Source organism: Erpetoichthys calabaricus, chromosome 4, assembly GCF_900747795.2.
Source record: "Erpetoichthys calabaricus chromosome 4, fErpCal1.3, whole genome shotgun sequence".
In the NCBI taxonomy this organism is placed as follows: domain Eukaryota; kingdom Metazoa; phylum Chordata; class Cladistia; order Polypteriformes; family Polypteridae; genus Erpetoichthys; species Erpetoichthys calabaricus.
The window spans coordinates 52,553,058-52,577,175 of NC_041397.2; the positions used below are offsets into that span (position 1 = coordinate 52,553,058).

Genomic DNA, 24,118 nt, shown 5'->3' on the forward strand with positions numbered 1-24,118 from the left:
GTTAATTTATAAAGTAGTTGTATGATTGTTTACAAATTAATTTTTAGTGGCAAGCAGCCTTCACTGCAGATTAGCCTATGTTCCAGAAAAGAAATTGCATGGTTGTTGTGATCAGCAATGTGTGCTGGAGCAGCTGAAAGAGAAATCGAGCGCAGGCAAGCACCTCATCATGATGGTAGACTCCTAGCACTGGACAATTCTGAAACATTTTCCAGAATTATTCTTATGGTGAACAATGCATTCAGCCAGCACCACCTTGCCTTACACCAGTTTTTCTCAGCTTTTATGGTCCTGTGACCCAATTTTGCCTTTAAGTTCTGCTCTCTTGATGAGAAGACCGCAATCTGTGGACCCCTTGGTGAAACAAACTCACTAAGGAAATGGGGAACATCGCACGCTGGTGATGATCGGTAAGGGCTCATTTATACTAAACGCTCAGAACGCGTACACCCCCGCATCATGGCCGCCACGCGTTCTGATCATTCATTTCATGCGTCCTCTGAGCAGGTCCTCCGAAATTAACACGACGCGTGTGCGAGTTGCAGTACCAGCAAAAAGTTGGAGGGTGCAGTGTGCTAAAAGTTAGAATGCGACGTCAGAGTCTGTTTACTATCTACATGTGACAGAAAGCCGCTTTGCGGATCCTACGAGATCGGTGTGTACGCTTCGATATTTGATAAATGGTTCGATGTGGTGAAGCAAAATGGCGACATACAGATGTATTAGTGGTGCTTTTATATTCAAGCGTCGCATATTCCCGATCGTAATGACACGATACGTTTTAAAATTATCACATAACGTCTTCTGTGGTATCTTTTTTTCTAGGGCTTTCTCTGCTCCTGACAGCAGCGAATCGCCAGCAATAGATCGCCACACTGAGCAAATTAAATGTATGATATTCCAACTCTCTACACATTTAGAATCCTTAGATTTATACTTGATAGCACTTTCATGATGAAAAGCATTAAAGTATATATATTACATTTTACAGATCGGTAATTTCGTTTAAATAATGAATACTGTTAATAATTACACACATGGGGTGACAGTGGCGGAGCGTTAGCGCTGCTTTCTTGCAGGGAGTCACGTCGCTAATATTCCCTGCCTGGAGTTTACATGTTTTCCTGCTGGGTTTCCTCAGTGTTCTCCAGTTTCCTTCCAAAGATATGCAGATTTGGGGATTTGGTGCCACTAAAATGACGCTAGTGTGTGTGTGTGCTTGTATTCGCCTTGCGATTAGCCGAGGCATCGTCCAGGGATTGTTTCTCACTCGTGCCCAATGATTGATTAAATCCAGGGATGTGTCCATTCCAGCAATAAACATCCTTTTCAGAGATATTGTGGTAAGGTGTCATCGGAATTTAATAGGTGTTCTAGGCAATTCACAACACAGAGAAGCCGAACATGTTCTCACCGTGATAATATCTCGCACTGCCACCTGGCGGATTCCTCCAGATTTACGTAAAGTACGCGCGCAAGTATAAACACTTCAATGCTTGCGTAGCAGGAGCGTCTGCTGCAGCATGCGTCGCATCGCATGAAGTATAACTCCGGCCTTGGGCGACCTATTCACAAACCAATGACGGCATCTCTCATTCCACCAGGAGCACTGTCCAGTGGCTGAGAAACACCCCCTTATCTAGACCCACCGTGCGGCTGCCGAAGCATGAAGATAGATTTGTGCTACTTCATACCTGCAGTTACAGTATGTATACCAGTGACGCAGACAGCCTCATTTGAAATTACTTGTATGCTTTGTGACCCACTTACAGCCAAATAGGAGCTGTAGGTTGGCGCATGAATGTAAAGGTCTTGAGACAACAGTGAGTGGTGTGAGCAATTGAACAGCTCTGACTGTCCCATCTTTAAACCAATCCAGTGTCTCAAAGGTGCTCAAAGTAGGGGTCAGTGGTTTGTTTGTTCGTTTTTTTGTTTGTTTTTTTTTATTTTATTTTTTAAACCTGAAGGGACTATAATGGTCCCATTAATTTAGTCCACTAGTGAGCAAACTTCCGATTATCATAAACTGCTATCTTCATGAATGCAGAATATGCATTCATCATAATGTGTTACACCCTGTCAAAAGGAGGTGAAAAGGACTGATGTTAGAAGAGCTGAAAATGAAAAGCCACAGGAGATGCAGGTTTTGCTAATTGACACACCTAAATCCACATATCCACCAGTAGAACCGCGTATAGCCTGCATAGCATCCACCTTCTCATGGCACGTCTGAATGAGTAACTAATGGAAATTCAATCATGCCAGGATAGTCGCAGCATTTTAGCACGTAGTGTATCCATTGACCACAATGCTTATATATAATATATAGACCGTTCACTGTCTTGACATATAGGGATGCAACAATGAGCTACACTGCCTGGCCAAAAAAAAAGTCGCCACCTGGATTTAACTAAGCAAATAGGTACGAGCCTCCTATTGGATAATTACTGCATGGGCGATTATCTTTCAGCTGGTAACAAGTTATTTAACCCCAACTGGTGCAATGAGTTGCTTCTCATTTCTTAAACAACCATGTCGAAAGACACATCTCGTGGTCGTGGAAAAGATGTTAGTCTGTTTGAGAAGGGTCAAATCATTGGCATGCATCAAGCAGAGAAAACCTCTAAGGGGATTGCAGAAACTACTAAAATTGGGTTAAGAACTGTCCAACGCATTATTAAAAACTGGAAGGATAGTGGGGACCCATTGTCTTCGAGGAAGAAATGTGGCCGGAAAAAAATCCTGAATGATTGTGATCGGCGATCACTTAAACGTTTGGTGAAATCATATCGAAGAAAAACAACAGTAGAACTCAAGTCTATGTTTAATAGTGAAAGTAAGAGCATTTCCACACGCACAATGCGAAGGGAACTCAAGGGATTGGGACTGAACAGCTGTGTAGCCGTAAGAAAACCACTAATCATTGAGGCAAACCGGAAAAAAAGGCTTCAATTTCCTAGGGAGCATAAAGATTGGACTCTGGAGCAATGGAAGAAGGTCATGTGGTCTGATGAGTCCAGATTTACCCTGTTTCAGAGTGATGGGCGCATCAGGGTAAGAAGAGAGGCAGATGAAGTGATGCACCCATCATGCAAGATCTTGGTGAAAAATTATTGCAACACTGACTGGAACTAAATCTTGTACATTGCAGAAGCTTATCGAAACAATGCCACAGCGAATGCGTGCCGTAATCGAAGCTAAAGGCGGTCCAACGAAATATTAGTGTGTGTGACCTTTTTTTTTGGTGGTGACTTTTTTTTTTTTTTGGCCAGGCAGTGTATGTAGGAGACAGAAGCACTTCTCAAACATGTGGAACCAAGTGGCTGTGTCTACTGTCGTAGTACTCAATAAAATGTACAATCTAAACATTGAGTTTCAGTTACTTTGTGCTACCAAGCTCCTGATCAATCTTAGCTTTTTACTTTCTCTCTGCAACAAGTCAGTTAATTTCTGTTTGCTTTCTACCTGATCCTTGGCAGTTTAAACTTTCTGGACTGGAGGAATCAAGAACGGTTGTTTGGGAAGAATCTGACTTTTTAAGTTTGTCTCCGGATGTGGATTCTCGTTTGAGAATCACATCTGACTTCTGGAGAGTAGGCTACATGATATAGTGAATGCGTGGGATCTCAATGTGTGTTTTTGATTGCTGTCATGTCACTCACTTTGCAAAAAACAATTTAGATTTTATTGTAGATGTATATTACATATTCACTTGTTTTAATATATTTTAACTTTTAATTGCACTACAGCTTATTTGCTGTTAAAATGTACGTCTACTGTGTTTTGTAGAGGTTTTTCGATTTTTTTTCTGTGCAATAGTTAGACATGCCCAATTCTTTATGTACAATTATAAATATGGATTGATCTTTTAATTATGCAATTCTTGTTTCTTGCTAAAATTTATACAAACAGTACATACCTTCCAAAAAGCCACAATTCTCTCAACTGTTCATAAGATCTCCTCAAAAGGATACAAGGCTATCATGCTTAAAAAGTAAAATAGACAAAAATATGCAGTTAACCTAAAAAGCCTATTGCTTACTAAACAGCAATTTCAAATTTTTCATTACTTTTTCTAAGTGAAAATATATGCTGCTGTACTTCACACAAGCTCCCAAAGCAGTTTTCATTTTAATTTAAAGGACAAGATAAAAAGCTTTGAATTCATTAAAGTATCCTTTCTTGTCTAATTGCACAGGGCATCTCTTCTGATTACTTTTTCATCAGTTTATTAATCCATTGTCTTTATTGTAAAGTCTAATATTCCATTTTTTTCTTTCTATGGTGATGTCTGCCTCACTGTTCTGTTTACAGAAGGTTTGCAGCAAAAAAGATGTCCTTCGCTCCTAAAAGGAGCACTACAAATAAATTATGGAAAAGCTGAGGCAGAAAATCATTTTGTTTGTGATTGGCCAGTTTACTGATCACTGACAGTCTTATAGTGAAAATTGAACAATTTAGATTGCCGGCTGATCGATCCGAGCATCACTACTGTATAATGTAGCGGGGGAAGCCTTTTGGCTACACACGAGGAAATGCCATTGTCAAGAAAATGGGGTATCAGCGATACTCCACTTGGTTTTTTTTGACATATGGGTACTCACTTATTCACTTGCTGCAAGGTATTTGCAGTTTCAGTGCCAGATAATGAGGTTTGCTACTTCAACCTTTGCAGGCATTGAGGCTGTGGTGCACTTCAGCTGTTAAGCAAGCCCATTTTTACAAAGCGCATTGTGCTGAAGCAATGCTCGATAGTTGAATTAGACACTTGAAAAACTAGCAAAATGTTGATAGGTATTTTTCTTCATAGTTGACCAACCCATACCTTCTATACTTCATTTTTTATGTGCTCCATGTTAGCAGGAATGATATTCTGTGTATTCTGTACAGTAGTACTTTGCTGAAGTGATTTTAATAGCAAGTTAACATGTTTTTTGTTTTTTTGTTTTGTTCTTTATTTTGCCTTATACAATTTCTTGTGTTAGGAATTTGTTAGTTTTTGCATACCCCTTGGGGTCAGAGCGCAGGGTCAGCCATTGTACAGCGCCCCTGGAGCAATTACAGGTTAAGGGTCTTGCTCAAGGGCCCAGCAGAGTAGGATCTCTTTTGGCAGTTACGAGGATTCGAACCAGCAACCTTCTAGATACCAGCGCAGATCCTTAGTCTCAGAGCCACCACTCCGCCCTGAATGTTCCCCCAAAATATGCATGGTCAGAGAGAGTTGACGGCCATAGTGCAGTGTCCAGATTTTTATTGCCTTTATGACCACTGAGTTAGAATTTTCAAAATCAAAGTCTTAATGATTGATAAAACCCATGATGTACTTTCCAATGTATATCGGTAGATATAAAAAAAAGTTTACACCCTCCTGCCAAAATCACATATTTTTGTTTAATAAAAACATGAAACCAAGGTAAATCCTGTCAGAACCTATTTCACCTTTATTGAAAATTACAATCAATACATCAAAAACTGAAAAAAATCATAAACTTTCTTATTAATAAAAAAAGAAAAGTTAAGAATACCTCACTCCCTACAGCTGTATATCAAGGAAAAAATACCACTGGTCAGCTAATTTTTTTTTTATGTAACATTCAGTCAAATCAGTCAAAGTTTTTGTTGAGGTGCATGTGTTTTTTTCTGTTAGGGGGAGGGGTTTACACCTAAAATATTGAGATCTATATATCGAAATGTCGTTTTCTTAGCGGATATCTACTGATGTAGATGCCAAATTTTTAGCTTTTTAACAAAATGGGAAAGTGTTTTTGTTGGCAAGTCAGTTTTGAATCCATATCTAAAAAACGCAAAGTTGATTAACTCATTCACTCACCTGTAAGAACTAAAGGGAGTGAGTCAGTGCATGTGCATTCTAGACCAGTACAATAAAATGAGAGCTAAAAAAGTAAGACTTGGGCGCACACAAACCTCGAGTAAGGGTGCTTTCAGACATTGTGTGCTGAAGTTTGAATCCGAGTTGAATTGTCCTCCTGTCTCCCTGCCCTACTTGTTTGTTTTTCACAATGTGTTTTGTTGATCCAGACCATGAGATGTTTGCATAATACTTCGGTCATCAATGTTTTAAGTTGTGGGGGAAAAAAATTTTGACTTTGCATCTCTACTTCAAAATTAACAATTTACAAGTCTTCAGGCTTGTACTGCTGTATCTGTACTTCAAAATTAACAATTTACAAGTCTTCAGGCTTGTACTGCTTATACTGATTGTTTCTATAATTTCTGAAATAAGATGCCTACTTGTCTGATTTCTTTTTATTGACTGATGTGCTGGTCCTTCATGTGTTTAGTTAAATTGGTTGTGTTACCCCCTTTAGTTGGTATTGTGTAGGCTTGCAAGCTCACGACTTGGTACTCTAGCTTCAGCGGAGGATTGCTGGTCATTACCAGATTTATTCAATCTCTCCCCACCTAACACCCGAAATACGATATACGGGAGTGTGCGCACTATGGTGCTGCAGGATTGTGATAATATATAGTGAGCCAATGATGCAAAGTTGTGTTTCAAAATTGTTTTATTCATCAGAAACATTATCGTTTTCCATAGATGCATCACAACAATCATCCATACTATTAAATAAATATTAAAGTAAATTTGTTTTTAAGGACAATATGAGCATGGTGCAATGAGACAGTTTGTGCATGACAAAGCATTTTAGCAATTAAATATTGTTTTCTTGGTCTAATGTACATTTTGTTCTTAGGTAAGGGAGGAAAAAATCGGAGACGTGGTAAGAATGAGAATGAGTCTGAAAAAAGAGAATTGGTGTTTAAAGAAGACGGACAAGGTGAGTTTTGACCTGGATAAGGTGTATTCTGACTGTATGTGTTTTTTGAGGCTGTCATTCTCTTTAATTCTGCCAAATGTTTAAGGAGTAAAAAATCTATTCCAAATATACTGATTATTTCTCTTCTGCAAACTCAGACAAGTCATAGAGGACAAAGCACTCGTGCAGTCTTTGTATGATCCAGTCTGTCGTCTTGTTTAACCCTGTGCTTGGTTTAATTGCTTGGCAAAATCAAAATTTGTGAAGGAGAAAGTGGTGTGATGGCATGGCATTCCAGAGAGGCTGAAGGAAGGCGGGAGTTTTACAGTTATAATTTATTTGCCTCAGGACCCTTTTGGTATCTGTACTGGCGTCCAAAAGCTGGATTTGGTGCTGAAATCAAAAGTTTAGGAATTTAATTACAGCATACGGGAGCAGCCGAAAGAAGAAGATACAAGATTGCTAAACAAACTTGACTATTCACTGTTTAACCTTTTATGAAAGTCCGAGAACACAACGGTCTAAATATAAATCTTAATATATGCATATAATATATATACACTTCAGGATTCAGCTATACTTAACACTTACCACATAGTCTGTACATATTTTAGATCTTCATTTATTCAAATAAGTAACATTTACTTTTGCTCTTAATGGGGCTACAGTTATGCTGGACAGAAAAATGGAGCTGGTACTAAATTAAAATATTACTGCACCTTGTGTTGTACTGTTAACATAGATTCAAATTAGCAGTACATGATATCGGATTAATCCCTATACAACATGTCACCAAAGAATTAGAAAGTTTTAGGTTATTTTCTTTATTAGATGAAAGACTGGAAAATTGGCAAAATATTCGCCATACAATCATACAGTGTCATCCAGTTTGGGATAGGCAAGAGAAGTGTGGAATACCTACATTGCTCTTGAAAAATATTTGTCACGTAATAAAAGATGGCAAAAGACCTAGACAAAATATGGCTATACAGTGTGTTAACATCCATGGGATTTTTTGACAACCTTGTAAGTTAGGTATGCTTTACTCACTGAATTAAAGTTCTTTCCACTTTATTCAGTAAAGCAGGAAATGACCTATACTGTTTCAGACAATGGCATCACAACCATTCATGTCCATGAGTCTTTGTGCATTATTCCAGGCTATACACAAGAAACAAACTATTCGAGGCATACAGTTTAGAAGAACTGACCTGTGTAGGAACTCGTAATGAACAATGCTTAATAGTACAGGCTACATAGCAGATTGACAAAGGAAATACATGGAACATCTGAAAATATCACCTTTAGACAGGACAACCAAATAGTAAACTTTCTGTAGGATGTGAAATTTTCTTTAAAGAACATGTTCCTGTCAGACCTGAACATCAGATATAGAGGTAAAAGTATTTGGTATTTTTGTGATCAGTTTCGTCTATACAGTACATACATGCCTGTTGTGAATGCGTTGACACCAGTTTAGTGCCCAAGGATTTAAATCCACAGTGGAGTGTTTTTTTTTTTTTTTCATATGTGTTATGCACATTGCCACATACGAATGCAAGGGGACTTGTAGTGCATAAGAAATTCACTGCTTGTTGAACAAGTAGACTTATTTTTTATGAATAGAATTGGCCCCCAATTAACTAATTCAGGGAATTGAAGGTGGGGAAAAAAAGACAACAATCCAAAACACGCTCAAAATGTACTATGAAGTACCTCAGAAAACACAAGGCTCGTGTTTTTGAACGACCCTTGCAGTCTGAGAGAAGATCTTAAATGTGACATTAGGCAAGACAGAACAAGAATATCTCATTGCTGGAATGGTAGTGTTGTACCGTGTTAGCTATTATGGATGCAATGAAAAGTCAAGCAAAATGACACCTTTTGTTGGCTAACTGAACAGATTACAACATACAAGTTTTTGAGGAAACTCCGCACTTAAGGCAAGATGTGAAAAAAAAAAATAACCTGATTACATCTTGCCTGAAGAAGGGGCCTGCGTTGTAATCTGTTCAGTTAACCAACAAAAGGTGTCATTTTGCTTGACTTCTCATCATAGCTGGAATCAATCGGCAAGGTAGAAATGGGAAACATTTCTAAAACAAGAATGCAAAAACTCATAGCTGGCTACAAAACATTCTATTTTTACACATTATTTTGTTTTTGTTTCATAAAATTGTACATTAACATTTTAATTAAAATGCAATTTAATGTGTTTCCTATCAATGTTTACTATTTTTACTTCAAATGTCAATAAAATACATAATTTGGCCTGGAGTATAAACTTTTGCATGGGATTCTATGTTAATATGAAACACTGAAATCATTTTTTTTTATCTTGGATGACTGCCTTAAATTTCAAAGTGAGTTTTAATTGAGAAATCACAATCTCTATTTACACATTGCTAACTTATTGAAATTTGTTTATTGTTTCTATCTGATCAAGTAGGCATCATTCAAGTTTTACTGGATTGTCTTGTTTAAAAAAGAGATGGGTGTTTTGGATAATACTGTGTATTTTCTGAAATTTGTTTTTCTTCTCTTGGTTATTTCTGGGTATTCCCCAACACTATTTGTATGTGGTGTGTGTTTTTTTTTTTTTTTTTTAAGAAAATGATTCAATTACTAAGTCTTTTTGGGTTTCTGATGTATCGGATTTAATGTTTGACTACTAGTTTTTGTGTTTTCAGAATATGCCCAGGTGATCAAAATGTTAGGAAATGGTAGGCTGGAAGCTATGTGTTTTGATGGCGTTAAGCGGCTGTGCCATATCAGAGGCAAATTAAGAAAAAAGGTATGTTCATTTGTTTAAAATATTTAAGTACCTGAGCCCAATACAAAGAAAAGTTTATTAACATTAGTCACTTTAGAAATTTTAATTCCTGCTTTGGAATTAAACTTGTTTTACACTGCAAAATTTGTTGTCTTATTATATGTTTTCCTAAGCTTTCCATCTAAAAGTATCCGCTCATTTTCTGTTCAGTTTTCCTGGTGAGTATAATGGTGGTGCCGTACTTGGGTTGGTAACACCACACCTCTTCACAAATGAAACGCATAATATGTCACAGTTGTTGGTCTACCCCAGTTCTGCCTATAGTAAAAATGTCAAATACACAGTTGGGTACAAAATATCAGCATGAAACACTAAATGAAGATAAATACAGGAAATAATGTTTTGCATTAGAATAACTGCCAGTAAACCAGATTTAAAGTATAAATAAGAATACTGCAGGAAAACCCTGAGCAAATGAAATAATTTGTGATACAAATGCAAATCCTCATGAACAAATGGACAGAGTGAAATGGTCAGAATTTTAGGGTAAACAAATGAATTTTAATGTGGTTTATTACAAAGTAAATTGACTTGGCTGATCTACTTAATTTATATCCAGAATATCGTAATGTAAAAAATTAGAACTGAACAAGAAATAAAATGGTGCACATGCCATTAAAAGGACACAATATTTGAAAAATTGTGTACTGTATAGGCTGTACTATTTATAAAAAAAAAAAAAAGATTGACAATGGCTACTCTTCCCAATTTCTTTTGTTTTTCATTTAACAAAAACAAGCAGGCCTAACATTAAAACATCTTTATGAGCATGAAGTAAACTTACAAAGACAAAGTACTGCCTTAGTAGGGGTTGGCAAACCAAGCCCTACAATATTTAGATTCTACTAAATAAAGCTTTCAAACTTGTTGTAGTATTCATTTCCAAAATCCTTTCTCTACAGAAACATGTGTTTAGTGGTCGGTTATTGAAAGATATTCTACTGAAAACACAATTATTTGTATGAATCAAATTGTCTTCTATTCTATTGATTTCAAATCTTGAAGATATATAATATAGCATTTCAACTTACTGGAAAGATTTAAAAATAATTCTTATTGCAGACAATTTAATTTTATTTATACTTAATTTTGTCTGTCTTATTTAAAAACTCTGTGGTGACCCCTTTCCCTTGGTGCCCTATGAATGTGCTTATTTTGCGTTAAAGTTAATCCATAGCTGCATTATTATCTTTTAGCATGTTTACATGCACTTTAATAACTGGTTATTTTCAGAAACTTGGTTATAACCTGCCATGTAAAGTTACTCTGGTTAGAGAAACTGAGTTATTAGTAAATCTTTAATCCAGGTTACTATTATGGATTTTGTAGTTTGCACATGTTCGCTGCTCTTTGTTTGCTTGCTTAGTTTAGCTCACGCTGTCTGCAGTCGCCTATAGAAGATGGTGGAGGAATCCATTCACAGGATAAATTTACTTGAGGAAAATACTTGGGTGATTGTATTTTTCTTTCTCCTGGTTGAAACTAATCTCTCTCAGTATTTCAGAATTAGTTTTTTATCCTCAATATTCACTTCCAAGTAAAGTTATTTGGTTGTTTGGGAGACACTAAAAAAAAAAAAACAGATCAGACTTTTCAGACCCAACAAATATAAAATGCAAAAATATGACCTCAGGTACTTTTTGTGTAAAACTTGGGGCCTGAATTTTCACTTTTTGGGTTTAGTACGAGTCCCCTTTAGAATTGGATAATAGATGTGTGGATTTCTCAGAGTGATTTGTGTTTTTAAACATCATTGATAGACTGTATTATCGGGGCAGGGGTATCATTTGAGGGGGATTGGGAATTTGGGCCTGTTTGTTTCAAGGCTAAAATCACCATTTTAACAAAAAGACAAAATTGCTTTTATTGCAGTGCCTGTAGTTTTTAATTTGGCCACAGGGTGTCCTCATTAGTATTTGCTTTGCATTGTGGCAAGGAATAAAATTGTCCATGTTTAAAATAGAAAAATATAGATGTGCAAATGGTGGACTAAGAAGAGATCAGCCTAACTGGCAACACTTTGCCTTCAAAACAAATCAGCATGGTAAGTCAAGTGAAATTAACCAAAGTTATTTGTTGAGTAAGCAGAAATGTTTTATTGAGAAATTGTCATCTGTGCATACAGCATCCAGTGGACTATACTATGGCAGATCTTACCTGCTGTTGTTTGTGCTTTTGAATATAGAAAAACCAAACTACAGTCAGGAAAATGCAACGGTACAGCAGCTGTTTTGCATTGTCTGTGAATAAAGTACGTTTGCTTTGTATTGCACATCTGTATGTTAAACGGTGGCATCCCTTCCAGTTGTAGTAATCCGTCTCAAATTGTTTTTGGGGCAGTGACAGGGATTCAGTATGTGAGCTGTCAATTGCATCACTCCACTGAGTCGCTTCCCTTGTGGGAGTTTGATGCAGAGGTGATCTGAGAGCACAACACAGTTGCTGAACGCACTGACTTACTGGCAGTTTACTTATTCCAAAAACAGTGAATAACGTGTTAACAGCCAGTACCCATAGCAGTATACTATGATGTCAGCTACAACATGCTTTTGACAAATACATTTTTGAAATCTCATGTCTTCTCAGGCTGCTGTCTTGCAAATAAAAAAATGAAATGACACCTGGGCAGCAGTAGTAGTCACAGAACGACCCAAGCAGTTTTTCTCACCAGTCTTGATTTTGTTTATGTATCCAGACTAAATGAAGCAAATTTCTGCTTTGGCTAGAGCTGTCAAAATTGCAATAGTACATCCTCTGCCTCTTGTTCTTCTCTTAATATGTTGCAGTCCTCTTCTTCCGCTGGCCTTTAAAACTGCTTGCCTACTATGTTAAAACCCACAACGATGTAGTCTGTCAAGTTACTAATTTTTGTTTTGGTACTGAAAATGAATTTGGATTTGTTGCTTTCTGATGAAGTACTTGGATGTTCTAGTTTTAGTAAATACTGTGCATTTAGAGCATGTCTGGATACAAGTGCATAATGAATTTTACAACATGTTTAATCACTTGGTTTAAAGCAAAGTCCATAGATGATGATGATGTAAGTTCTCAGTCATCAATTGACACTGATACTGCTACTGCTACTGCCTGTTTGCACAAGGCTACTAAGTACGAATGGAGTAACTGTTGTGCAGTGTTCTCCTGATAAAACATCTATTAACACATCAACGGCCTTCAGTGCAGCATTCAGGACTCGAATACTCCAATGTCTTGCCGTGTGTGTGGTGCTGAGGTGTCACTCATTGCATGGCTGCCCTCGTGTCTCAATCAGGGTGGTTCGTCATGTGGTGAGTGCAACAACGCTCATGTTTCCCACCTGTAAGCAGGTGCCCAGCTTTTTATCGGCTATAACACACCTCATTGGTGATACCTATTTCAGGAAACCTTAACTTTCTGTTTTAACTTGAGTCTTGTCATTGTTACACCACCAAAACTGAATAATGCACCAGCTTGGCACTTGTCTTTCTTCATTAATCTCAGTGTTTAAATTTGCAGGCTCTCCTTTTTTTTTCGTCTGGTTTAAAAAAAAAAAATCCAAATAACTGGGCTATTTTTCTTCTTTGCATCTAAATTAGCCATTTTTAAATAAGTGACTAGTGGCTGGTCATTATGTCCAAGCAAAGAAATGTTGTGTATCAAAGCTGAAACTATTGCCATGATGATATTGCCCAATCCTAGTTCCTTTTAGCATAATTGTATTTTTCCTACATGATGTGACACAATACTGTTGTTTTAAACAAACGTATTCCTCAATCTAAATAGTCATTGTTCAACAAAAGAAGAAATATTGCAGCCTCTGAAACTGTTTGGTTCTACCTTTATTTTTGTATTAATTTGCTCATTCTAATTGTTTGCTATATTCTCATCCAAAAAAGTAATGTGATATTTCTTTGAATTATGCGTTTTTTTTTTCTTTTATCAGGTTTGGATTAACACATCGGATATCATTTTGGTTGGGTTGAGAGATTACCAGGTAAAGTTGTTTTGTTTTTTTGCCACTCTATTATGCTTTTAGACAAACTTGTGTTATTCGCTCAATTTTAAGTTGTACTGAATATAACACAAATCTTTTTTTTTTATTAGGACAACAAAGCAGATGTTATTCTAAAGTACAATGCAGATGAAGCTAGAAGCTTGAAAGCGTATGGAGAGCTTCCAGAGCATGGTAAGAGGCTTGAAAATCAGAAACTTCTGCCTGACTTTTAAGGAGTACTGTGAAAATGGACAGCATTGTTTAGTAATTTCTGTTTTACAAAGCTCTGGAATTTGTTTTGAATGTTCTGTGAAGCTTTATATATTTACTAAAGCTAGGATGTGCCTTGTTTTCAGCCTCATTAATGAATAATACTTTTCCTTTTCACCAATTTATAGCTAAAATCAACGAAACTGACACCTTTGGTCCTGGGGATGATGATGAAATCCAGTTTGATGATATTGGAGATGATGATGAAGACATTGATGATGTAAGTATATATACTCTCAAGCCTTTTTTCCAGCAGTAATCTTTTCAGGCTAAGATGCTGACTGTGGCATTTATACTTGCCTGTGAGTACTAGTAAGTAATGTGGGGTGTTTTTGTTAACATTAAGTGCAATATTTTTTTGTGGAAAAATTCATCAAACTCCTCACTTAGTTACTGTCTGAGTCAGGGAGCTATATAATAGAGAATTTTGCTTCCTAGTGAGTTATGGAAGGTCAAGATTTTTTTTTTTTTTCTACTTAAAACAAGTCTTCATACAAGCCGTGTAGTGTAGAATATCTCAATAGACTGTTCATAGCACAATGTTACCCATCTTGTATTAATGCAACAATTATTATAAAAGCATTAAGAGTGATTTGTAGATCCAAGGAGATTTTGGAACATTCTTAAAACATGACATAGCAGCTTGGGCATTTGACATTACTGAGAGGTTGGATCTTGTCATGAGTACACTTTAGACCACATAATTGTTCAAATATCTTTTGTTGTTGGATTGTGGTATGCTTAGGGTATATTCCATTCAAGTATATCTTATGACTGGCTGATTTTCATATCTTTTCTGAATTTTAAGTAAAAAGTAAATTTTAAATGGTATAATGGGAAAGTTTAAATTCCTTGAAGTTTGTTGATAGACTGTAGAGGTACTGTCTCTTATCACTTTACATACAAGAATGGTAGGTTGCTTTTAGTTAGGGTTATAATTTGTATATAAACAAAGTAGTGTGCTGATCAAAGGATGCAAATACATGAGTAATATACAGATATCCAGGTGTCTGTGTATGGTACAGCGTCCATAGATCAAATGTAATAAACTGTAGGTTAATGAAGGCTGAAATATGTGATTAACATGTATAGGGGCTTCATTGGTTCCATATCCCTTATAAATGTGAAGTAGTTTGTTTTCTTAACGAAGTACAGATTAACAAACAAATTAAGTATATAAGTGGTATGCTAAACTTTAGGCACACTTGCTTAAAATGTTTGTTATTGTGAATAGCTAAGTGATCAGAAGATGAACTTAACACCAAAAGGCATAAAGATGACATTTCTTTTCAGCATTTTATGCAAGGTCTTGGATAACGTTCACCAAGGTCTGACCTTCATTAGCTTGTTAGAACTATGGCTTGTTCACAGCCATCTTTAGAAACCCTAGGAGATGCAAATTGCTAAGCTGTATAACTTCTCTGACTCCTCAAACCTTGTCCCAATAATCAGCAGCCGTGGGCTCCTCTAAGCAGCTGCCCAGCAATCCGAAAATTAACTGAGGGTCACAAAGCAGGAGAAGGCTACAAGAAGATAGCAAAACGTTTTCAGGTGTCTGTTTCCTTAGTTCATAATGTTATTAAGAAATGGCTGTTAACCGCAACTGTGAAGGTCAAGTTCAAACTTTCTGAAAGAACTGCTTGTTAGATTGCCAGAAAGGCAAATAAAACCCCGTTTGACTGCAAAAGACCTTCTGGAAGATTTAGACTCTGGAGTGGCGGTGCACTGCTGTACTGTGCAGACACACCTGAACAAATATAACCTTCATGGTAGAGTCGGCAGAAGAAAAGCTTTCCTGCACACTGGCCACAAAATTCAGCTTCTAAAATTTGGAAATTAACATCTAAACATGCCTGATGGATTTTGGAAACAAGTCATGTAGATTGCACATTGTGGCCAAAAAGTTCTGTTTTGACTTCACCAAAGGTATGCTTGGAGAAAAAATGGTGCAGAATTCCAGGAAATGATCTGAATTACACCTCAACATCTACAATGGAATACCTCAGGAGGTGCAGGCTGACGGTTTTGTGATGGCCCTCACAGTTCCCTAAACTAAAAATCATTGAAAACCTGTAGAGAGATCTCAAAAGAGCAGCGCATGCAAGGGTGAAAATACCCCAAATAAGAACTGAAAGACTCGGCTGACTACAAAAAGTGTTTACCAGCTGTGATATTTGCTAAAGGGGTCTGTTAATAAGTGCTGACCATGTCAGGTACCCAGACTTCTGCTTCAGGCCCTTTTCATTTTTTGGGATTTTGTACCTGTGATTGATGGAAATAAAAATGTAATCTTGATTTAAAATATTAAAGAAATGTCTTCCAACTTCTGCTCACTTAGCTATTCACAGTAACAGACGGTTTTAGCAAGGGTGCCCAAACATTTTCATGCCACTGTATTATTGTACTTTGTATTGTACAGACGTACTTAATTCCAGCCCTAGTAGGCATAGTGGGTTTTCATTCCAACCAGTTTCGTAATTAGAAGCCAGGCCTGAAAGTTGTCTTTTAGTCTTCCAAGACATCTTTATCACATTGTAGATTTCATTTTCTAAGAGCATTATCCATGCGTTTTGTGGTCCAGAACAAATTTGTATCTCTTGGTCCTTTATCTTCTCGCATTTATTTCCAAACTTGTATTAACACTGATACTTCTTGATGCATCATAACATTTCAATGGAAGCACATTAGTTGGTGGCTCCTTTGTCGTTTGCACCTTATTATTAACTGATGGCTAATTACAGAAAACAGTTGTAAATTATTATTATTAATTCCTATTTATATAGCGTTTTTCTTGCTGCTCAAAGTGCTTTAGTGAGTGGGGAGCCAGTTCAACCACCACCAGAGTGTAGCACCCACCCAGATGATGCAGTGGCAGCCACTGTTGCGCCAGTACTCTCGCCACACACAAGCTGTTAGGTGGTCAAGTGGTGAGAGATAACCAATTAGAGATGGGGGATGATTAAGGGGCAGAACGACTAGGCCATGGCAGGCAGTTTAGGCACTGGGATACACCCTGCTCTTTACGAAGAGGATCTTTGCCCAGGGATCTTCAATGACCACAGAGAGTCAGGACCTTGGTTTTATCTCTCATCTGAAGGGTGAAGCCATTTTCACTTCACTTGGACATTGGGATTCACATTCAGACCACAGGGTAAGCGCCCATCCGAAATCCCAAAAGCTCTTCTGACTAACACCTATTCAGCAGCAACCCAAGTTTTTCCTTCTGGTCTCCCATCCAAGTGCTTGCTCGGCCTGAACATGCTAAGCTTTAGGTGATGACCTGTTCTGAAGCGCTTGTGGTTTGGCCGCTGTTAATGTAGCTATTTAAAACTAAAATCTGCAATCAAGAGTTCTGAGTTGTAACAAACAGGTTTTCTAAAACCAAACCCAGAAAACCATGTTGCTTTAGTAATAAATAAATGAGTTCTAATTAAAAAAAAAAAAAAAAAAAAAAAAAATTGGTTGAAACAAAATCCTGCCGCCATTGTGGACCTCCAGGAGTGGAGTTGAGTACCCCCTTTGTAGGCAACATAAGGTAAACAAAAAGTCCTTCTGTTGCAGACTTCAGTCTTAAGTGTCCCCTGGAAATACATCTTGATTTTCTGTGCGTCTGATCAGTGATTTGGTGAGAGGAGTCAGAGGTGTGTGTGTACATTGTAGTGGGGGAATGGCTAAGAGTAAATATTTAAGAAACTAACAGATTTATCCAACAATGTCAGCACTGCTGGCTTTTCCAGTGAGTATTACACCCCTAAAACCACCGTCTCCCTGCAGTTTGAAAAGTGATAACCGAGGTTAACACATCGCGTGTACAGCAGCATGCAGGCCAAAACAAAACTGCAGAGTATTAGTATCTGGTGAAAATGTCAGGTGTTGTCATTAAAGGCCACAAGTGGCGCTGTAGTGGTGTTTTGTTTAAATATATTAATAATATAAATAGGGAGGGGGCGTCTTCACATTGACGCTTACCAGCCCACAGATTGACATTTTCCAGCTCCTTGCTTTAAGCCTAGAAAACACCTGGGCTGGTTTCAAGAGTACAAAATGGAGCTCCTGTTGGTGTCAGCGCTGCCCCAGTCACCCAACGACCGTCTCGAGCTTCAGTGAGATGAAGGTGAACAGAATTGTTCCATCTTGGAATTTTCAAGAATAAAGGGAGAACAAACAGTAGGAGTGACAGTGAGACCCTTGGGGTTAATGAAGACCCTCGCTGTCCTTTTTAAACTGGCAGCAGTTCAGGTGATCTGCCGGCCGTGTTAACTGATGTCCTTGTCAGCCAAACCTTCATAACTGGCCTGAATTACTTTCCTTATCAGCAAATCTCTCTTCCTGGGTGTGCATCTAATAATAATGGCCTTGTGTACGAGTGAACATTGAGCATCGAAAACCATCAGAAATACATCATCTTTATTTAAAGTAACGTGCATTCGTCTTTGTAAAGAGGTTCTCTGTTTTTGATGATCTAAATGTCTTTCCTTTTTTTATTGTAAATATTTCATACAGCCTGGGTGGGTGTTTAAAAATACTTGAAGTTAATTTGATATTTTTTGTTTTCAGATCTAATGTGGAATGTTTATTCCATTTTTGTTCTACGTGTTGTTCCATCCTGTCCTGTTTGTGCTGTGGACTTTCAGCAAGAAACCTAAATCAGGATCCCCAACCCCAGGATACACTAGAGTGAGGATAAAAAATGCTCTGCTGCATTTCTTTTAATGTATTTATATATTCTTTCAAAAGAAGCAAAAACTTTAAAGCTGAATATAGAGTATCTGAATTTACAATAAAAAAAATCAAACCCTGTATTTTTTATTTTTTGTATTTTTATTTCATTTTTGTTTGAAACTGTGTAGCATTGTAGCAGTAATTGCAGTCACTCAGCTTATATTGTTCTTCCGCAGGTAAACTTATTATTTTTAATGTTTGATTTCTTTGGAAATTTAGGCTCTGTGACCCAAAACCTTTGGAAAAAAATTATTTAGCATTTTTCTACTTTTTCTTTTTTTTAACATTTAATACACCACAGAATAACAATTACATTAAATATTACCTGTGGATATTTGTATTTTAATCACTTGCATTTTCAGAATAATTTACTCTGTACATTAATTATGTATTGTAAAGTAATTTCATAATTGCCTCTGGGAGAAAAAAATAAACTTGTGTCCTCCATTAAAGTTATTTCTGAATCCTTAGGCTGTGTATTACAACCTTGAAGTGCTGCCACTAGAGGGGGGTGTTGAGTGACATCTGAGAAAAATCATTTGGGTATCTAAGAGAAAAAAAATGAAAGGCCACTTGAGTGTCGGCTTGTGGATCTGCAGGGCGCCTGTGCAGTGGGGTTGAGGACCGAGGGGGGGCTCTTAAAACACACAGCATTTGACACTGAAGACCCCAGTGTAGTGTCGTTTTCATTTTGGTTCCACAGCTGTCTTTTTCAATATTCACACACGCAGTGAATCACCTGGAGATGGCACCTGATTGAAACGCCAATCTCCCAGTCTGGGTACCAGGCTGGCCAGGGCAATGGCATAGCCAGTGTGGCAGAGAGAAGTCCTCCAGGAAATGGAAATAAATCACTGGCAAGTAGAGAGCATCGATCTGTGCTGTCTTGTTTGTGCCCAAATGAAAAGGGCAGATGAGCGAGAGGGCAAGCAGTGCACCATGGGAAGAAATATTGAATGTTCCCCAGGAGCCCGGGCAGAGGCATTGACAGGATTTAAGACTTGTGGCAAGACAGTTGATGGTAGCTGGCAGTTGAGACCAAGGAGGTCCTCGGGGATATTTCAAGGGAGCTGTTTATTAAAAATTGCTTCCATAACAGACACTTCATAACTAGACGAGCATTGTCTGAATTAAAAAGCCAAATTTGTGTACGTGAGTGGAATCTGATTTTTACTCATTGCTGTCGTTGGCCAGAGCTCTGCGTTCTGATTTTGGCTGTTGCAATGTGTGACGTTTTTACGTTCTTCCCATTTCTTCACTTACACACATGCAGTTTTGGCTGATGGCTTCTTTGTGTGTGTGTGTGAGAGAGAGTAAGTGCACCCTGAGGTCCAGTGGTCTTGAGGGGCTTCTCTTAATGATGGATTGGCTTACCAATGAGGGATGCCTGTGCCAGTTGCTCTCAAACACATGAATGATTTATCAGCCCATTCCCCCTTTCAGTGCCCCATGGCTGCCCAGCTTTCCTCCATATCTTCACTTGCGCTATTTTAAAGTAGAAGACTACGCCTCCCAGATCCACTATGGACCCCTGACACACTGTGCCACAGCCGTGAGACCCTTCATTCCGCCCCAATCGATGTGAACAGAACCGTTCAGTCCATTTCACGCTCAATGTCTTGTTTGAATGTGCAAGGTACCAAAATATCTGGACAGCTTCGACATCTTAAAGAACCCTCATACTATTGGGTAGGCACTTCTTCTACAGTTCTTCTACAGGCGGAGTGGTGGCTCTGAGGCTAGGGATCTGCCCTGGCAATCGGAAGGTTGCCGGTTCGAATCCCGTAAATGCCAAAAGGGACTCTGCTCTGTTGGGCCCTTAAGCAAGGCCCTTAACCTGCAATTGCTAAGCGCTTTGAGTAGTGAGAAAAGCGCTATATAAATGCAAAAAAAATTAAAAAAAAAAAAAAATTATTACAGTTAGTGAAAGGGCTAAATATCACCGGATCTCCTCATCTCCATGGTGGATGCACTTGAGGTGATGAGCAGAAGAACTCTCTGATACACGTAACAGTGTGTACAACATTTACCTTCCTCACTGAGGCTCTCGCCTACCACCCCAAATGGCCTGCCATGTTGTGTGGCATTGCCACGAGGTGAGTGATCTCACCGTCCTTTAATGTTCAGCATTCAGGGTTAAGAGAGTATGGAGGACTTCACCAAAAATGAGCTGGCAAAGCCTGTAAGCGCCTTTTGTAATGCAGATTTGTAGGTGTCAAGGTGGAGAGTCACAAATAAAACGAGAGGAGCAGAGCAGGTCTCATGTGGTGAACGTCGCAGTAAAAATCAAAGGGCAAGGAGCAATAAAAAAGATCAGAGGTCAGCGAGACTTGGAAGGTGATGTCCTGCTGAACACCCGCACCTTGAGAAGTCTACCAAGGAATGACCCCGAGCTGAGCGTCCTTGTCATTTTCTGGTTTACCAAGCTGCACCATCTGCCGTTCTGTGTAAGCCTCGATATTTGTGTGCCGGTGGACTGAGTGTAAAGTGCAGCAGCGATTTTATAAAAACAGAGAAATCGCTGAAATTCCTGCTGCACCTCCTGAGGCTTGCGGGTCGTCCCCGACAGCCTGTGTAGAAACCTGCTTTGTTCAAGCCGATTGGTGTAGAAACAATAAAAAGTTGGAATTTTTATAATGCATACGGCGGACTCCTAGTACTCAGACCCCTTTGCTTTCTGCACTTCTACACTCAGTAACCCATAAAGTGAAAACAGGTTTTTAGAAAGGTTTGCCAATTTATCGAAAATCAAAAGCTCAAATCACTCTATTAAAGTGCCAAGTCTAAGACCTATTACTATTATTATTATTATTAAGAGGAATTAAAATGTAAGTAATCCATGCAGACCTCAGCATTCACGTTTGCAGTGCACTCTGGAAGGCCCATGTCTCTGTTATGTGCCATTTGGTATTGAATTTATAAAAGCAGTGTTAATGTTTGTTATGCACCATCTGTTGGAGTGACAGAGACACAGACACCTGGCCTTTTACTAAGGCGTCGTGGCTCTCCATATTGTGGTCGGGGCATCCTGTTTACTTTCATTCTCCTGGAGATGTGTCTAGAACATGACTGGAGTCCACCAGTAGCAAATTCACAACTCATGTCAGGACAAAAACCAAGCTGTAAAGTCCAAAGAACTCCATGTTGAGTTTCACAACCCAACTGTGGTGAGGCCAAGATCAGGGCAAGACTATGAAAGCAGCTGTGAAGCTTGGAGTGTTCCCAGTTGCACCAGTGGCCTCGGTAAGGGTGAACTGGAAGTTGTTTGGAACCACCAGGACTCTGCCCAGAGCTGGCCTTCTGGTCAAACTGAGCAGAGAGGACAGGGTGGTGAGCGCGATCCCAATGGCCACTCTAACAGAGCTTCAGAAGAACTCTGCTGAGATGGGAGAAGCTGTCAAGGCAGCAGCACTTATGGTAGAGTGCCTAGACCAGGGGTGTCAAGTTCAGGTCCTGGTGGGCTGCAGTTTTGCATTCTAACCATCTTCTTAATTAGTGACCACTTTTTGCTGCTAATGAACGTCTTTTGCCTTAGCGGACTCAGACCCCTTAGCTGTTTCTTTTTCCTTAATTAGCAGCCAATAACAAAAATGAGTCCCCACATGAGCAGCTCTCCTGTGGCCATCACACAGTATCTGAAATGAAGAAAGGAGAAGGTCTCATAAGGCTGATCTCCGAGGTCACCAAAACGTTTTGATGGCGTTCTTAGAAAAAAAACAAAGTCAACAGTTTTGGAAATGTCTGCTGTGGCAGAATGAGAGCCATGGCATTAAATAACGGGCTTAATTAACAGCAAGAATCAGCTTCTCATTAAGAAACTGGTTGGAGTTTGAAGCCCCAATTTAGCTGCTCATCTGTTCGCTCGTTTCACATCTCATTCCTGTTCGGCTGCCATTTAATGAAGAATCAATTCAGATCACTGAATCCTTAAAAACGCGGCTATTAAAATGAAGGGAAAAGAAGTTAATTAGCAGTGAAAACTGGTCACTGATTAGGGAAAGGGTTAGAATGAAAACCTGATCTGCAGCCACTGTGGCCCCCCAGGCCCAGAGTTTGACACCCCTGGCATAGACAGAAGCCATACTTGCGTTAAAGGCGTATGAAAGTGTAAAGGTCTTCGACAGCAGGAGGAAAAAATTCTCTGGTCTGATGAGACAAAAGTTGAACTCTCTGATCCAAACTCATGTCTGGTGAAGACCGGGTCTTGCTCCTCACAGTGAAGCTATGGGGGTGCTTGTCATTGTCAGGGCCAGGGGGACTGGTCAGAACTGAGGGAACAATGAATGGTGCCAAATTTAGAGAGGACCTTGAAGATAAACAGCTCTAAAGTGCACTTCACCTTCCCACATGACAATGACCCAAAGCAGACAGCCAGGACAATGATGGAGAGGCTTCAGGTCGAGTCTCTAACTGTGCCCAGACTTGAAACCCCTATGGAGAGACCTAAAGGTGGCAGCTGACAGACGCTTCCCATCCAATGTGATGGGGCTTGAGAGGACCTACCAGGAACACAAAAACTGGCCAAATCCAGGAGTGCAAAACTTGTAGAGACCTCTCAATGAAGACTCATTTCCACAAAGTACTGAACTAAGGGCCTGAGTCCTTACATAAAGGATTCCAGATTGTGATTATTAATTACATTTATAAACCCCTCTTACGGGTTTTCAGTTTTTCATTATGGGATATTGGGAGTAGACTGATGGGCAAACATATCCATTTCAAATTAAAGCCACAACAAAATAAAGTGTGCAGAAAGTGAAGGAGTCTGAATACAGTAGAACCTCTGGTCACAAACGTTTCTGAACACGTACACATCGGGTTACGATCAAAACGTTTGCCAAAACTTTGCAACTGTTCACGACCACACACTCTGGTGCCGAGCAAAAACACTGGCGGCCAGTTTCCCTAATAATTTGCCATTCTCCGTTTCCCATTTGCTTTTGTTTGCGTATACAGGGACTAACAAAGCAGCTGATGTTGCAAAAGGAGTTTCAGCGTTAACCAAGCAGAGGCCTCAAGTGCTGGAAGAGGTGGAAAAACTGTTTCTAGTGTGGCTGAGCGAGAAGAAACTTGCAGGGGATAGCGTAAGAGAGGCGATGTTATGTGAGAAAGCCAGGAAGGTTCATGGCGATTTGCTGAAAAAAAAATCCTTCTTCGAGTGGTGAAGGTGAGGAATTTAAAGCCAGTAGAGGACGGTTTGAAAAGTTTCGTAAGAGAAGTGACATTTAATTTTTCCCCTGTGCTTAAAACTCATAAAAAAAGTGTTTAAAGCGAGCGGTTCGTAAGGGTCTACCGCAAACTCTTACAATGTTAGTTAGTTTTCTCTGTTGTTCAAGGTTTTTACATTTAGTTTACTATTACACTCTGCATTCTATGGTATAATTAACTATTTTTGTGCTTAAAAAATATATATATTTACATACAGTTCACACGGTCTGGAACGGATTAATTGTATTTACATACAATCTTATGGGGAAAGTACGTTCGGGTCGCATCCAGAGTTTTGGAACGAATTACGGTCGTGACCAGAGGTACCACTGT

General features: G+C 38.8%; 1 protein-coding gene across 1 annotated transcript in view; it reads left to right on the forward strand.

Annotated features, from left to right (window-relative positions):
- LOC114650024 (eukaryotic translation initiation factor 1A, X-chromosomal) overlaps nt 1–19,045 on the forward strand; it is a 32,245-nt gene extending 13,200 nt beyond the window's left edge. Inside the window, exons 2-7 of the mRNA XM_028799457.2 lie at nt 6,717–6,800; nt 9,470–9,573; nt 13,535–13,585; nt 13,696–13,777; nt 13,984–14,075; nt 18,413–19,045. Of these exons, the coding sequence (XP_028655290.1) occupies nt 6,717–6,800; nt 9,470–9,573; nt 13,535–13,585; nt 13,696–13,777; nt 13,984–14,075; nt 18,413–18,418 (419 nt within the window). The 3' untranslated portion in view covers nt 18,419–19,045. The remainder of the gene's footprint in view (nt 1–6,716; nt 6,801–9,469; nt 9,574–13,534; nt 13,586–13,695; nt 13,778–13,983; nt 14,076–18,412) is intronic.
- Nucleotides 19,046–24,118: the final 5,073 nt, after the last annotated feature.